This window comes from Sphaeramia orbicularis, chromosome 6, assembly GCF_902148855.1.
Source record: "Sphaeramia orbicularis chromosome 6, fSphaOr1.1, whole genome shotgun sequence".
Lineage (NCBI taxonomy): Eukaryota > Metazoa > Chordata > Actinopteri > Kurtiformes > Apogonidae > Sphaeramia > Sphaeramia orbicularis.
The window spans coordinates 29,513,050-29,529,471 of NC_043962.1; the positions used below are offsets into that span (position 1 = coordinate 29,513,050).

Here is a 16,422-nt window from a genome sequence, read left to right on the forward strand (position 1 = left end):
CTCACAGCGAATTTCCTTTCCGAAGGATAAATAAAGTTGAAAGTTGAAGTTGAAGTCAATATGTTTTACTGCAAATATATTGATATATTATGCCAAAAAAAAACAAAAAACAAAAACTTTACATTTTTCATATAATATCATGTTATTTTTTTCTGGCTAGGTTTCCATCCCTTCAGACCCCAATGACTAAGAATATGGTGGCTTGTAAAATTTATTTTTAGCACGTTTTGTTTTGTTTTTTTGCTGTTTGTATACTTTCACTTTGTAAATTGTATGGATTTTGTATGCCCATTTTATTTAACACACCCAGCTCCTCTATTTCCCATTTTTATTCATATTTTCTTCCTTTAGATCACGTTCTAAACTGTGCAAGAAATGTGCATCACATTATGTTTGTGTGCAAAACACAAATTAGATCACAAAAAGATTAAGAAATAATATATCCACCAGGGTTAGACTATATGTTTTGTTTTGGAGATGTTTAGGTAACCTATTCCCCTAAAGGTATGAATAATTTGTTTCCGTTGACTGTCATCTGATGCCTCTCAGTGAGCAGACAGAACACAAGCAGACACCATCAGTCCAACAACGTCTACGTTCCTTGCTCATAAGTCTTTCCGTTTTTCTACAAGATGGATTTTGCAGAGATCAGTGATATTTGGATAAGATGCATAAGAAATGATTCTTTGCTGCAGCCTCTGTGGGACAGCCTGAGGTTCAACTATAGAGACTATTTGAGATCGCCGCTCTTTCCTGTTGTTCTAACTGTTTCTTCCTATTTTGTTGTATGCATCCCTTTTCTTGTCTGTGACATCATCGGGGACAAATGGGCCTGGATCCAGCAATACAAAATCCAGCCCAACCGTCGACCAACAGCCACTACGCTACTTCACTGTGCAGGTGTCACCACGTACAACCATTTGTTTCTCGTGTTTCCAGCATCAGTTGCCCAGTGGGCTTGGAGGCCCCCTATAGACCTGCCAGATCGGGCTCCGTCAGTGCCAGAGATAGTAGCTGGAGTGATTGGCAACCTCCTGCTATTTGACTTCCAGTACTACATCTGGCACCTGCTCCATCACAAGATCCGCTGGCTGTATGTCACTTTCCATGCCATTCATCATAATTACTCATCTCCTTTTGCTTTAGCCACCCAGTGTCTTGGGGGATGGGAACTGGTCACCGTTGGCTTCTGGACCACTCTGAACCCTGTGATCCTGAGAAGTCATCTTCTCACCACGTGGATCTTCATGGTGCTGCATGTTTATGTTTCTGTAGAAGATCATTGTGGTTATGATTTCCCTTGGTCCACAGCGCGTCTCATTCCTTTTGGCTTTTATGGAGGGCCAAACCATCATGATGTGCACCATCAAAAACCGAGCACCAACTTTGCACCGCACTTCAAACACTGGGACATAATATTTGGCACGCATGCTGAGTTAAGCCTTCCTCCTGCCACGAAACAGAAAACTACTACACTGCTTATAGAATAGAGATATGTCTTCAAATGTCTCTAGATGTGTTTTGTATCCATACAGTATAAGTCTTAAAATGTGCAGGAGTAAAGTTGTAAATACTCAGAAAATGTTACAGAACTATATATGGTATTTAAATATGTTCATACAAGACGTTTTATGACAATGAGGTAACTGTGCACATCATAAATAATGTCTACATGTATCTGTTTCACCATGTGACTGGCCTACTTATGTTGAAAGTGACCCTGATCCTCAGACACAGAATGCATTACACTCTTCCATTTATAAATAATACACTTTTACACTCTCTGTTGTCAGTGTCCTGTTTCACTTAATTATGCTCCACTTTTACTTACTCTAACTTTATTGTCAGTTTAAGTTGATTTAGTGTCATAATCACTGATAAAATTATTGAAATTATACATGGTTTTCAGAGTGATGTCAGTGGTGAATTTTAATTCTCAATAAATGTATTCACTTCCACGCTTTCATGACTCTGGAGTAACTGATTTCTCTGTTATTTTAATAGATTTGGCAAAAGTACACACATTTGTAATTCAAGTGGAAGTACAGATACTGGGGTAAAAAATACCCCGGTAAAAGTAGAAGCACCGATTTAACCGATAAAGACCCAAACAGCCAACAGCAACCAAAAGCATCTACTGATGTAAAATGTTTAATAACTGTTGATCCACTAATCCTTTTAATACATGTAAATAACAGAGGTAAAATGCAATTTCTCAGCTTTAAATTATCATCAGATATGACCCATTTGGACGTTCAGAGACCCCATAGTGAACATGGAAACACCGTCATTATCTGCAACACTGATTCACCAGTAAAACTCATGGAGTTGGATCAGTGACAGTGGATGGACACACTGGGTTTATGTTCAGTTAATAGTATCTTTGTTGAAAAAGTCACTTTTTCTTCAGTTTCCTCTGTTTCTGATACAATAATCCTCAAATTTCATCTGAGCTTTCATCTACATGATCAGCAAATTAAATGTAGGAAAATACCTGATTTTCACAGAAAAAAAATCAACACAAAATACAGAGGGTAATATTATGTAAATGGTGATAAATCACTTAAGAAAGGTTAAATAGAGAGAAAGATTAATTTATGAACTGCCACCAAAGTAGCATTGGGTCTTTATGGGTTAAGGTCTTTGCTCAAAAATATAAAAGTCTTATAAAAGTCTTATTATGGAAAATATCAAAATTTACTCAAAGAGGAAAAATAGGAAGTATTTCTTTGTTCTATCGGATACAGAACCTCATATCATCCACGTGGGTATGAGGTCTCCTGGTGTCTGACCTCTCATTAAATATGCAGCAGTTTTTAACCTCCTTCAAGTTTTGTTTGTTACGTTGCAATGTTCGACATGCATGATACACACTCATGTACATTAGGGGACTGCCTTTTGTATGTGATACTGTCCCATTCATGTAGGTTTAAATTATTCTTGATGATGGGAGAATGTGCAATGATGTTAAAGAAAAAAAATAAATAAATAAAAAAAATTAAAAATTAAAAAAAAAAAAAGATAATCTGCTGTAATGCATTATAAACAGAATTCCAAGCCTGTTTTGAAAATCCCCCCATAAAGTTGGAATAAATTTGTTTTCAGACACTTTCATATTTTTATTTCTGTTTATACACATCAGTAATCACCTTTGACCATATGCAATGATTACATACTGAGTTCCAGTTATACTTTATCTATTAAGAATAAATCACATCGTCACAATCATCCCATGAGAAGAGGTTAAACATTTTTATTCCAACTTTATGGGCAACATTGTACAGTGGTAGGAAAAAGTTTATGGACACCCCATCCATTTGTGATCTATTGCCTTAAGAATCACTCTTGTATTATGCCATTTTTGGAGCCCACATGCTACTTTCTGCATGTGCACCATCTGTCAAGGTCAAAACTGAATGTTTCAGCAAGATAATGAAACACATTCAGGACATGACATGTTTGAAAATGTTAAGAATTTAGTTTATTTTTTCTTGTTATCAATAAACAAAAAATGTGTTTGTCTGTGTCTGTCAGATGCAGTAACATCTTTTGATTTTTCTGCAAATATTTCATATTAATATTTGAGATTGTGTAAAATTTTAAGGGTGTCCGAAAAAGAAAAAAAAATTCCTCTATTGTATAAGGGGTAGAAAGTACAGGTGTCTGAGATAAAAATGTCAGGAGTGAGTAAAGACTCATTAGAAAAATAAATACTCAAGAAAACACTCAACAAATTTAACTAGAGTATCTTCTTTACACTAGTTGTCTGCTTATTCTAGGATCATGTAACCAGACATTCTAGCCTGGTACTGATACTTTAAAATGTTTTATTTACAGGAGAAAAATAGGTTAAAATATTCCACCACTAGGGGTCACCAAAGTAAAGTAGATAATACTTTTTTTATTAAAAGCCTACTTTTTACTATTAAAATTCACGGTGTTTGACAAAGACAGGGCATGTATTAGCATCATAAAAAACAACATAAAGGCTATTGAGTGAATTATATATTTTTTTATGATTTTTAGGTTGTCTCGGGTGGTTTGTTGTTGTCTTGCCGTTGCGCTGCAGCTGCGCACCGTCCGGCGCAGCTCAACCCACAGTTCAGAGTATGGAGCACAAGTGGCGGAGCTGGTTGGGACATGTCTGAGTAGCAACTTGTGCAGTTTACGGAAACGTACAGGACTAAAACCCCGTGGTGAAGATGGGACAATGCGGCATCACGTCCTCGAAGACCGTGCTGGTCTTTCTGAACCTGATATTTTGGGTGAGTTTGGAGGTTTATTACAGACTTCAACGTGCGTCACAGCAGTTAGCTAGCTGTGCGTCCAGTCGGCTATGCTAGCAACCGACCTTTGTTTCACTAGAGAGGGATTAAGTTCATAAACAAAAAGGCACTGTATTAAATAGATATGTTTTACGAATATGCACGTCTTAATTGTCACTTCTAGATGTATTTCTCATGTTCAAAGCGTAAAAATATCTGTCATTTTAGATTCAACATAATAGCTGTGTTGCTTTGTTTTGATGACCCACTGGCAGTGTTTTGACCTGTGCGTAAGACATACTCATAAAACACATGACCTCTTTAGCTTGTTTTAGCTTGTCCTTTCAAGTTTTATAAATAGTTTTAAATCTACGAATTCAAATCTACTCATATTTAAATAATTTCTTAAGTCAGCAAAGTAAGGTCGTGTGGTTAAAACTATTATAAAATACCATAAATTATATTTCTTACCACTGAATTGATCTTCAGTAGACCTGAGCAACATGCTAAATATCAGTAGTAACAGTGTAAGGGAATTAAGTACATTTAGTCATGTCCTGTATTAATTTGAACTACTTTTACTTTGAGTATTTCCATTTTGTGCATCTTTATGCTACTACATCTTACAGTCAAATATGTAATATAGGTCAAATGAGCTTCACCTTTAACATGGACAGAAGTAAAATGCTACATACATATTAATGTTGCAGTAATATGGGTCCAAAAACATTGTATTTAATGGTAAAACACTGCCTTACTTTTCATATATTAAGTTTTTAAGTTTTTATTTATTTTTTATTTACTTTAAAGGAAGTAGTATAAATAAATTAAAAAAAAAAATCTAAAAAAAACAGTGGCAACAGTGCTGTGATGGCAAGGGGAGGCAATGGCATTAACATTGATGGCATCATATTTAGATAAATTGTGCTTGTAATCTCATTTGGTTATTATCATTTATTTATTTACTTAATTATTTTTATTACCCCTTGTTTTCCTCCTTTTTTCTCTTTTTTTCCTTTCCCTTCTTCTCTCTTAGTTTCAGTTACTTAATGATTATCTTTGGTCATATCCCTGATTTTTTTTTTTTTTTTTTTTTTTTTTTTTTTTTTGAGAAGCCCATATCACAACATTCACACCACATACACATCTTAAACATTTCACCACACACAAAACATTTACACAACCAAGACAGGACATTGATTTACACGACCTGGTCAGTCATACATTTTGTTTCTTTTGTACATTACATGCTGTAGCCTATATCCTAACCCCCAACCCCCTCCCTTCCCCCACATTATGATGACTTAATGTAAATATTGTAAATTATTGTACATGCGTTTCCTTGTCACTTGGTGTCGATTAAATAAAGGTTATGGGGGGGATTTAGTTCTACATGTATAGTCAGTAAGAACGAGCTCTCACTGTGGCCTGTGGCTTACTTCTGGTGGCTGTGGCATGGCTGCCAGAGGTGCCGGATGCCTGTGGTGGCTCATTATTGCTGGTCCCAGTAGCTCACTTTCAGTGCCTGTGGCTTATTTCCAGAGGCTGTGGCACCGCTGCCACTATTCTATTGGTAAAGAGCAGTTTACAATGGCTAGCGCATCATACGACTATACAGACTTTCAAGCCAGGCATGAAGTAAATCTGTTTGTTGGTTATGGAATGGGAGTCATGCTAATGCAGTGGTAAATTTGTTCATGAATATAGACCATATTTTGTTGAAATGAGTACTTTTGAGATTGAGTGAAGCAGACATTTTTTCAACTGAAATTTTGTTAAATTAAGATTTTTTTTTTTTTTTAGATACGACTTTATTCCCTCAATATTATGACTTGTATTCTCAATATATCACGACTTTATTCTTGTAAAATTATGACTTTTCATATTCGACTTTATATCAATACTGTGTACATCACTGTTGATAAACCTTAATAAATGGCTATAATTGTCACCTACAGGCTGCTGCTGGTATCTTATGCTATGTTGGAGCCTATGTCTTCATTACATATGACGACTACGATCACTTCTTTGAGGATGTGTACACATTCATCCCAGCAGTGACGATCATCGCAGTTGGAGGTCTGCTGTTTATTATTGGTCTCATTGGATGCTGTGCGACAGTCAGAGAGAGTTACTGTGGGCTTGTAACGGTCAGTAAAGAGCTTTAACACTGATGCATTCACTACTTTTTTATTGATGTGAAGAACAAATGTATGTTAACAGGGTTTTCCCCTAAAATTAGGGGTATAAAAGTAAAATCGTCTCTCTGGATTTTGCTATTTGTCATCTGCTCCAAATTTTGTACAAATATATGGTGATAATGGTACAAAATTGTATGAAATTATACTGAAAAACTTAACATTTTCTTTTAATAAGACCCCCAAACACCCCATATATGTCCCTAAACCTTCCAAAAATTTGCAATCCATCTGACATAACCCATGGAAAACCCTGGTTAACACATATGTTTTTTTGATTGACGCAACCAGAGTTAGTTGTAATAACAAAAAGTATAAATTCATGTGTAGACGGATAAACTGGCTACATTATTTATGCAGAAGCTGATACTGCACAATACACATGAAGTCTTTTCTAAAAATGGTGATTGGTTGTGTTCTTAATGTAGTACAGTGTCTTTAGTCTGAGGGGTCTGATTCTTGAAATTTAATCCACAGTTCGTCATCGTCCTTCTGCTGGTTTTCATGACGGAAGTGGCTGTGGTGGTTCTTGGATATGTTTACAGAGCAAAGGTGAGAAACACAAGTACAAGTGCATACAAATTTGTTTGCTTTGGCCTCATTTGATACTTAAACCTGTAACCCTGTAGCTCAAGGAGACGACACTTACATCTAGAGCAATGAGTAATATGTCAACAGCAGAAAACCTAATCTACTCAGCATGTGTTTACTTTAATGTTGATTAGATTAGTTACTGGAGCTGGTTATCAAATGTTTAGCCTCACACTTGATAAATTTTGTCAGGTTGAAGATGAAGTCAATAATTCGATCAAGAAAGTTTATGATGAGTACAACGGCACCAACAGCAACGCTCAGAGCCGCGCCATCGACTACGTCCAGAGACAGGTGAGGATCTTGTTTCTTTATTAATGAAACAAAAGGGATGGGGTTTAGTTTCACCTCTGTGTTAGTATTGCTCTGACTGACCAACTGCTTATCAGGAACCTGTATTTTTTTCTTTTTTTACAGCTTCAGTGCTGTGGCATCCACAATTACTCAGACTGGCAACACACACACTGGTATGAAGAATCCAAAAACAACAGCGTACCCATCAGCTGTTGCAGAGCTGATATTGTAGGCTGCACAGGGTCCCTCACTCGCCCTGAAGATCTCTACCAAGAAGTAAAAACATTTTTAACATATCAAGCTTTCACAGCAATGACAGTTTATTTTTTAAAGTATGATTTACATATAAGGTTATTCATTTAGTTTGTGTGTGCAACTGTTTGTAGGGTTGTGAAGCTCTGGTTGTGAAGAAGATGAAGGAGATCATGATGTATGTCATCTGGACTGCACTGACATTTGCTGCAATCCAGGTATTCATCCCTCATTAAGTTACCTCATTTCTTATTGAAGTTTTAAGCTGCATGAGCTCTATTTTGATTTTTTTTTTTATTGTAACATATTTCTGTATTTAAGCATGAAAAGCCTCCAAGATAAAACAACCACAGCCTTTTTTCTTTTCAGTAGCAAAGAAAGTTTGGTGTAAAAATGAAAAGCAGTGAAGTTTGTACAACTGTAAACAACAGGTTGTTGAAACACATCTCTGATAGTTTCTCTACTAGTTTTGATTTAACTTAAAATAAGGCTGTCGCGTAAAGTACATAACAGGACTGACTGAGAGTAGAACTTCAAGAGTGAAAACTTTATCAGTCATTATCCTACAGTTTATATCAGCTAAACAAAACCTGCATAACATGCTGTACAATGTCAGTAATTTACTCATTTGGTTTAATTCAATAGATTTTTTTAGAGTATCTTGATACATAAGTAACCATAAATCTACTTTCAGAGCTAGTTATATAGCAAGTGTTTTTTTTATAAGAGTATATACTAACTTTAATTTTAATCTGGTTACTAACCTGCCTGTTTTATCTTCTTGTGCTGTTTGCAAAGCTGCTGAATACTTGAATTTCTGCATTAATAAAGTATCTATCTATCTATCTATCTATCTATCTATCTATCTATCTTGCATAATTGTACAGGATATTGAGCAACAAACTTTCCTGTTAACTATGATAACTAGGATTGTGGTATTTTATTGGTAGCTCTCCAAGAAGTAGTACTTAAATGTGTTTCCCAATCTGAAGACCAGGACTTGGGTTGTGCCACTGTTCTTTGTGTATTAATTTGTTTTAAAAGACGGAAGTGTTCTGTGAAAGAGTTGCTGACTTAAATGAAGCCATTTGAAGTGCAGAGCAGGGGTCTGTGTTGTAAAAATATAGATACATATTTATATAACGATGAAAATGATGTTAAAGGTGTAACAAGACAAAGATGATACAACAGACATGATACAAAAATTCTGAAAGAAATTAATAATGCATGGCAAGATAGGAGATGAAACAAGAAAAAAATGTACTAAAGATGTAAAAGGACAAACAATGTAAGAGATGTGCAACACAAAATGACATAGAAGATATAACGAGAAAGAATAAAACCATGGAGAAGATACAAAAAGCAGACTTTCAGAGGGATTGATTTGTCAGTAGAGTGAGTAAGATCTAGATGTATGTCTGTACATGATGTATTTTTTATAAGTTAGCATCCAGTGGAGACACCAAAACAGTCTTTGAGGCCTTGAGGCCTGAAAATGTTTTGAAATCACTGGTCTACATGACTTGTAAAGTAACACCACTTACATCATTTTGATGATCCACATGGTGTTGAGAAACTATATAACCTTTACCTTTGTTGAAATAATGCATTTTTTTTGTCTTTTCCTGTAGATGCTGGGGATGCTGTGTGCATGCGTTGTGCTGTGCCGCAGAGCCAGAGATCCTGCCTATGAGCTTCTCATCACAGGAGGCACCTACGCATAAAGACGAACACCTTTCTCACCATAAGACATACTCTGAGAAATTGTCATGTGTTATTGCTGAGAGCATGAAAATAATCCTTAAACACACTAACCTTAACACACTAACCACAGTATGTTACATGTCTGATCTGTTTTTCCAAAAAGCTACTGGCCAAATACTCTGGTCAATGAGGGCTGCTTTTTCAGTTTTACCTTTTGAGAGTGTACAGCGTGCGGACGTCAAACCCCATTCTTCCCAAACTCAACACTTCTTAGTCCTTTATTGTATGGAATAAATTGTGGACAGGGTAAATTTCCTCATATTAATTTGCACTATGTGTTTGGCTTTGGATATTTTATATTTAAATCTGTCATGTACTTGAAAGAAAGACTTTATATAATGTTACACTGTACCTCTGTTATGACTACTATTACTACTACTACTACTTCTACTACTACTACTACTACTGCTTCTACTACTGTTCATAATTACAGCACCTTCACCAGCAGTATTCTGTCAAGTAATAATAGACACTGAAGCCCAAGTCAGTGACGCCGCACATTTATGCGTCTAAATATGTGGTTTAACAGGTTTATCTTACGACCTTTTAGAGATTTAACCTATGACCCCCTTGAGGCATTTACCTCATAGTAAAACATTCTTTACCGAAAATTAGACTCCATAGCTGTTTTTTTTGTTGTTTTTGTTTCCATAATCTACTGATGGTAGTTTTAGACTTTGATTTTCCTTTATGTAGCAACAAGACTCAAGAATGTAAATAAAGTATAAGGGAACGTTTACATCGGTGTGTTGTCTGATTCATGTGTTATAAAGACAAAGAAGAAAGGTGAAATGTCATGTGTTTCTATCTCAAGATCATTGAGGAATGTTATGGAAAAAATAATACTCTACTAATTCGTCTTCAATAAAGAAGGGTCAGTTCAAGCGTCCAGTGTCTTCAAGGAAGGAAGTTTATTGGAGCTCCAAAAAAGAGGTACAGATCAGAAAGAGGCTGAAGCTGTCTGAGAGTACAAAGAATCAACTGAGTTTCTGTGTCTTATACCCCAGCCAGAGAGACCCAGAACTCAGAAGTAAGGGCTCTCTGAGAGTCTGTGAGATCTCAATTTTATCCCCCCCCCCCAAGTGTCACACTGGCCTTTGACTTAAAACACAACAGATAAGAAAGGTCATAAAAGGTTTGGAATTTACAGGTGCCATAAACAACAAAGAAAGTCATCCAATCTAATGTGGTCTGGGCAAAGACAGGGAATAGATGTAAAAGCTTATGTGACAAATATAATGCATGCAAATGTATATAGAATACATGTAACTTCCTCTACAGCACAGGTGTTAAACTCATTTTAGTTCAGGGGCCACATTCAGCTAAATTTGATTTGCAGTGGGCCGGACCAGTAAAATAATAATATAATATATAAATAAGGTCAACTCCAAAGTTCTATTTTTTACAGCGAAAAAAGTAAAAAAAAAACATTATGTAAAGGTTTACATCCGCAAACTATCCTTTCAAAAGATGTGAATAACATGAACAAACTGAAAAAATAAGTGTAATTTTAACAATATTCTGCCTCAGTTTATCATTTCCACGTGTGCATTATAACTTACAGATCACAGTGGATCTACAAACATACAAGATGTTTAATAACAGGCAGAATATTGTTAAAAATTGTATTTCTCTTTCAGGTTTCATATTCATATTTGTTCAGGTTATTCACATTTTTTGCGATATTATACTTTTAGTGTAAATACATGAAAATATTTACATTCACAAAGAAAAATTTGGAGTTGTCATTATTTATATGTTATAATAATAGTATTTTACTGGTCCTGCCCACTTGAGATTGAATTGTTCTGAATGTGGAACCTGAACTAAAAGGATTGTGAATATCTTAGTGTAATTTTTGCATTTCACAAATTCATCCCAAGGGCCGGACTGGACCCTTTGGCGGGCCGGATTTGGCCCCCGGGCTGCATGTTTGACACCTGTGCTCTACAGGAAGCATGCATAAAAGAAATTGGGGCACTATAGACTGCTACCAGTGATGTCATCAATACCGGAAGGAAACATATGCCACCATATCAGAAGACAGGAATAGAGGCAAGAGAGTGACAGACTGTTTAGCAGCTGCTTTATCAATAATAAGATATTTTAAACAGGTTATTAGTGACAGTTTATCATTTATGAAACGGATCCATCAGACAGCCCTCCTCTTTCACAGAGGATCTGCATCACTGTTGTCTTCCCTGAAACACAGCTAAAATAAGACCCAGTGTATCCACTGTGACACCCACTGACACACAACAAGACACATGTACGACTGGTAGACGGTTCTGATCAGAGATGCAGAAAAATGCATCTTCAAAGATCAACATATTAACTTATACTTAGAGATGATTGCATTTCCCCATCCTCCACCCATCTTCTTCTACTTTATCTGGGTCCAGGTCACAGGCACTGAAAAGAAAAAGAACTAGAAAGTTGTAGATGAAATCCCCTTATACTTGAGCTTTGATGGATAATATCATATAAACACAAAAGAAGAACTTGACCCTTTCTCTGTGGGAATTCAAAGTCCAAATTAATCCACATATACAGGATTTCTTTACATGTGACCGATAAAAGGTGACACGACAGATTCAGTTCTTCATTTGTATCACATAGATGAAATCACATTGTACTTTTGAACTTTGACAATACTAAAAAATATGAAACCCAACTGAACACATGACCTGGATCGTCATGGGTCCTGGTTCATGTCGTCAGGTCCTGGTCTGTGGCTGGTCTGCATCTGGACTGGTCCTGTTCCTGTGGTCTCCTCTGATCTGGTACAGAAATTATGAACAAAATTAACAAGTGACTCAAAAAATATACACAATCATCAACAAAAATACATAATAATGGGATATATAATGATACCTGTCTCTAAACTCAATTCATTCATTATTACGTTATTACCGTGCTTCTGTAATAGTTGTAAAACCTCTTCCAACTTCTAACAAAAATTGTGTCCTTACATGACACTGTTTGTAAATTTTCATTCATATAAGCCTCATGGGTTGGAATACATCATAGTTATATTAGTTATGTATGATAACTGAGTTCTATTTCATTACTGATGGTTTTACAAAACAGAAAACTGGACTCATTTGTGTAAACAAACAAACTATAAAGGTTAAGTGAGTTTTTCCAAGAGGTTATTTATATTTAGTTTGTGGTATAACTTCAACAGAAGTTTCACTGAAACTCAAGAAATTTAAAAGGAAATAAATATCTGTGAAAAATCTTAGAATATAAATGTAAAAAAATAAAAAACTTCATCTTTATTGTCATTAACAGCTATGTACAGCAGGGACCATATATAGAGAGAATGAAGTCCATGGGGATCTGACACAAGGGGTTATGATAGAAAAGGTGCATTAGTGCGATGCAGCCCAACACTATTAGGATCAAGTCTTAGACCGACATGGGTCCAACAGACACACAGATCAGTCATGGTGGTTGTGTGTCCTGGAGCACACAGGGAATATTACACAGTTACTGGTCCAAGTCCTTAGCAGCGTATTAGTCCTATTGCACTGTACGATAGTGGGGAAAAGGATATTGTAAGTTATTTGTTGTGCCTCAAGTGTTTGGGAACTTTATTTGTTGTGTGCTAGTGATTATATTTTTCCCCATGTCAATTTTCTGATGGACCCTGTGGTGGGAAAAGGCCCTGAATGCACAATGAATGTCCTTCACTGACTAATACCGTGTCATTTTTGACTAAGTAATGCAACAATTATCCACAACATAGCATTTCAGCTCAATCAGTAATACTAATCCAAATACATCCAACCACGAATCTACCTTTAAATCTGCTCCATGGGTCTAGAAATTATGCTTTGATAGTATATCAGCAGTCATTTAGGTTCAGCAGTGGTTTTCCGGTGTGCAGCTGAGCCCAAATTTGCAGCTTTGTCGGTCAGTCTGAGCTGAATGTTCAGCCCATGTTTACTTGTGAAGTCAGGAAGTAGACTATGAATCTGAATGGACTTAGGTATTGTACAGAGGTCATCTCAAATTCAGCCAGAATACAGGATATCACATCTACTGAATCCAAACCTTAGCCATGTTTGTGCTTTATCGAATGTAGCTTAGGTATTGTCTATCTCCAACACACCGCCCCACCTCCAGAAACATACAAACAAACCAGCAAAAAAAAAAAAAAAGCATCTACTCATCTAAAATGCTGATAAATCTTGAGCCATTAATTCTATCAATACATTTAAATAACTCAGGTAAAATGTAGTATCTCGGCTTTTTATCAGTATCAGACATGAGCCATTTGGATGTTCACAGGCACCATAGTGAACATGGAAACACCAACATCTTATGGTACATTATAGAAGAAAAGTATATATATCTGAACATAATGTCCTCTTTGTGTTGGAAGCAACTGGTACCAAGGATATTGGGTACGAGGATTTGACTTATCATTCTGCCCAGTTACATTTTTTATTTATTTTTTTTATCTTCTTCTTTCCTCCCCTGACAATTTATATCAGTGATTTTCAATCTTGGGGTCGGGACCCCATGTGGGGTCGTTTGGAATTTAAATGGGGTCACCTGAAATTTCTAGTAATTCATAAAAAATTACAACTTACTAATAAAAATTTACATTATATAGTCTAGATGTTGTCTAAAATTAACATTTATTTGCAACATAGTATGCAAACTATTACACGATCAAAAATAAATTAATTTTAGCCAAATAAAATGTCTCTGTTTTGAATGTCTGGGGTCGACAGAAATTTCTAATAATTTATAAAATATAGTATATAGTCTAAATATTGTCTAAAATTAGCATTTATTTGCAACATAGTATAGCAAACTATTACATGATCAAAAGCAAATTAATTTTAGCCAAAAAAAAAAGTCTCCGTTTTGAATGTCTGGGGTCGACAGAAATTTCTAATAATTTATAAACTACAAGCACTCGGAGAGAGAGACCTCCGCCAAGGCTGATCAGTGGCCCCCCCCCCGTGGGCCCCCCCACGCCAAGGAGGTTATGTTTTTGCCAGAGTTTGTTTGTCTGTCTGTCTGTTTGTCTGTCCGTTAGTGTGCAACATAACTCAAAAAGTTATGGACAGATTTTGATGAAATTTTCTGGTCTGCCCCCCCCGATCACCACCAAAATTTAATCATTTCTTCCTTATCCCATTTCCAACAAACCCTGAAAATTTCATCAAAATCTGTCCATAACTTTTTGAGTTATGTTGCACACTAACGGACAGACAAACAGACAAACAAACAAACAAACCCTGGCAAAAACATAACCTCCTTGGCGGAGGTAAATATAGTACATAGTCTAAATGTTGTCTAAAATTAACATTTATTTGCAACATAGTATAGCAAACTATTACATGATCAAAAGCAAATTAGTTTCAGCCAAAAAAAAAAGTCTCTGTTTTGAATGTCTGGGGTCGCCTGAAATTTGTGATGTTAAAATGGGGTCACGACTCAAAAAAGGTTGGGAACCACTGATTTATATGAACTGTGGGGGCTTGTCAGCTTCTCTGCCCAGCAACAGATAATAATGATGTGACTGACTACTGTAGAAATCTCTACTCTAACTTTCTGACTGTTGGAACTACAAGAACTTTCATGATGATGTTCACTGTACTTTTGTACTATATTTAACAAAGACAAACTCTTTTGTTCAGACAGCATTTATTTCTCACTAATAGTAATCAGGACAAATTCCACAACAAACATAAACTCACCAATAAAATGTGTGTATTTTGGTAAATGGCAGTGGTTGTAGATGGTTGTTTTGTATGTTCAGTTAATTATATATACTTTTTTTTTTTTTTTTTTGCTTTTTATCCCCCAGCTTTCTCTTTTAATGTAATAATTTTACTTAAAGTAAAGTAAGTAAAGTAAATTTTATTTATAGAGCACTTTTCACAGACAGAGTCACAAAGTGCTTTATCAATTCAAATCAGAATCAAATTAAGTTTACAGAGACCCAACAGAATCCTTCAGGAGCAAACACTTGTGATTGGTGACAGTAGCGAGGAAAAACTTGCCTTTAATGGGCAGAAACCTCGAGCAGACCCAGACTCCTGAAGGATGGCTGTCTGCCTTGACCAGTTGGGGTTAAAGAGAGAGAGAGAGAGTAAAGGAGGAGAAAAGAGAGAGCGATAGAGATATAGAGAGACTGGGGGGGGGGGGGGGGGGGATGACACATGGAGTACGTTATGATGAATACATAGAGTGTAATCAGTCTGTGGTGGTCCTGGGTCAGGTGGGAGACTAAAAAGCCTTTTTGAACAGGAGGGTTTTGAGGTGTTTCTTAAAGCTCTCTACAGAGTCCATGGACCGTAGGTGTAGAGGCAGGTCATTCCATAGACGTGGTGCCACAGCTTTAAAAGACCTGTCACCGCGTGTGCTAAAACAGGTCCGTGGAACCATCAGCAGGTGCTGTCCTGAAGACCTCAAGCTACGAGTCGAGCTGTAGGGCTGGATCAGGGAAGCAATGTATGCAGGGGCCTGGCCATGTAGGGCCCGGAAAGTTAGCACAAGAATTTTGAAATGAAGACGATATAGAACAGGGAGCCAGTGGAGAGATTTAAGGATGGGAGTGATGTGGGTTCTCCTGTTTGTGCGGGTCAGGAGCCTGGCAGCAGAGTTCTGGACAAACTGTAGACGGGCCAGCTCCTTCTTGTTTAAGCATGTAAACAGGCTGTTGCAGTAGTCTAAGCGAGAAGATACGAAAGCGTGAACGATCATCTCGAGCTCATTTGTGGACACCATAGATCTGAGTTTGGAGATGTTGCGTAGGTGGAAGAAACAGTTTTTGACTAGGTGTTTGGAGTAGAATTCTAAAGACATGTCCTGGTCAAAGATGACACCCAGATTCCTCAGTTTTGTCTTTACCGAGGAACTCAGGTCTCCAAGGTGATGTTTGATCCCTGGGATTGCACTATCCGGGGCAATGATGAGGGTCTCAGTTTTGCTGGAGTTCAGCTGGAGGCTGTTATCATTTAGCCACTGCTTCAGCTCTGACAAGCAGTTGATTAAGGAACTCAGTTTGTGGGGCTCAGAGGAGTTAAAGGAGC

General features: G+C 36.6%; 2 protein-coding genes across 2 annotated transcripts; both read left to right on the forward strand.

The window, feature by feature from the left end:
* Positions 1–632: 632 nt before the first annotated feature.
* On the forward strand, positions 633–1,490 carry ch25hl1.2 (cholesterol 25-hydroxylase like 1, tandem duplicate 2). The gene has a single exon (XM_030136694.1). It carries the CDS (start codon positions 633–635, stop codon positions 1,488–1,490), a length of 858 nt encoding a protein of 285 aa, XP_029992554.1.
* Positions 1,491–4,078: 2,588 nt separating this feature from the next.
* On the forward strand, positions 4,079–10,103 carry tspan3a (tetraspanin 3a). The gene is made up of 7 exons (XM_030136817.1): positions 4,079–4,265; positions 6,224–6,415; positions 6,941–7,015; positions 7,247–7,348; positions 7,472–7,624; positions 7,735–7,818; positions 9,232–10,103. The coding sequence occupies exons 1-7, from the start codon at positions 4,203–4,205 to the stop codon at positions 9,322–9,324; spliced, it is 762 nt and encodes a 253-aa protein (XP_029992677.1). The 5' UTR covers positions 4,079–4,202; the 3' UTR covers positions 9,325–10,103.
* The last annotated feature ends 6,319 nt before the right edge of the window (positions 10,104–16,422 follow it).

Excerpts from the sequence above, each read along its gene's own strand:
- tspan3a (XM_030136817.1), top strand. The coding sequence starts at position 4,203 with ATGGGACAATGCGGCATCACGTCCTCGAAGACCGTGCTGGTCTTTCTG. Across the intron at positions 6,416-6,940 it reads GTTACTGTGGGCTTGTAACG|TTCGTCATCGTCCTTCTGCT; the intron begins GTCAGTAAAGAG and ends TTTAATCCACAG. Across the intron at positions 7,349-7,471 it reads TCGACTACGTCCAGAGACAG|CTTCAGTGCTGTGGCATCCA; the intron begins GTGAGGATCTTG and ends CTTTTTTTACAG.
- ch25hl1.2 (XM_030136694.1), top strand. The coding sequence starts at position 633 with ATGGATTTTGCAGAGATCAGTGATATTTGGATAAGATGCATAAGAAAT.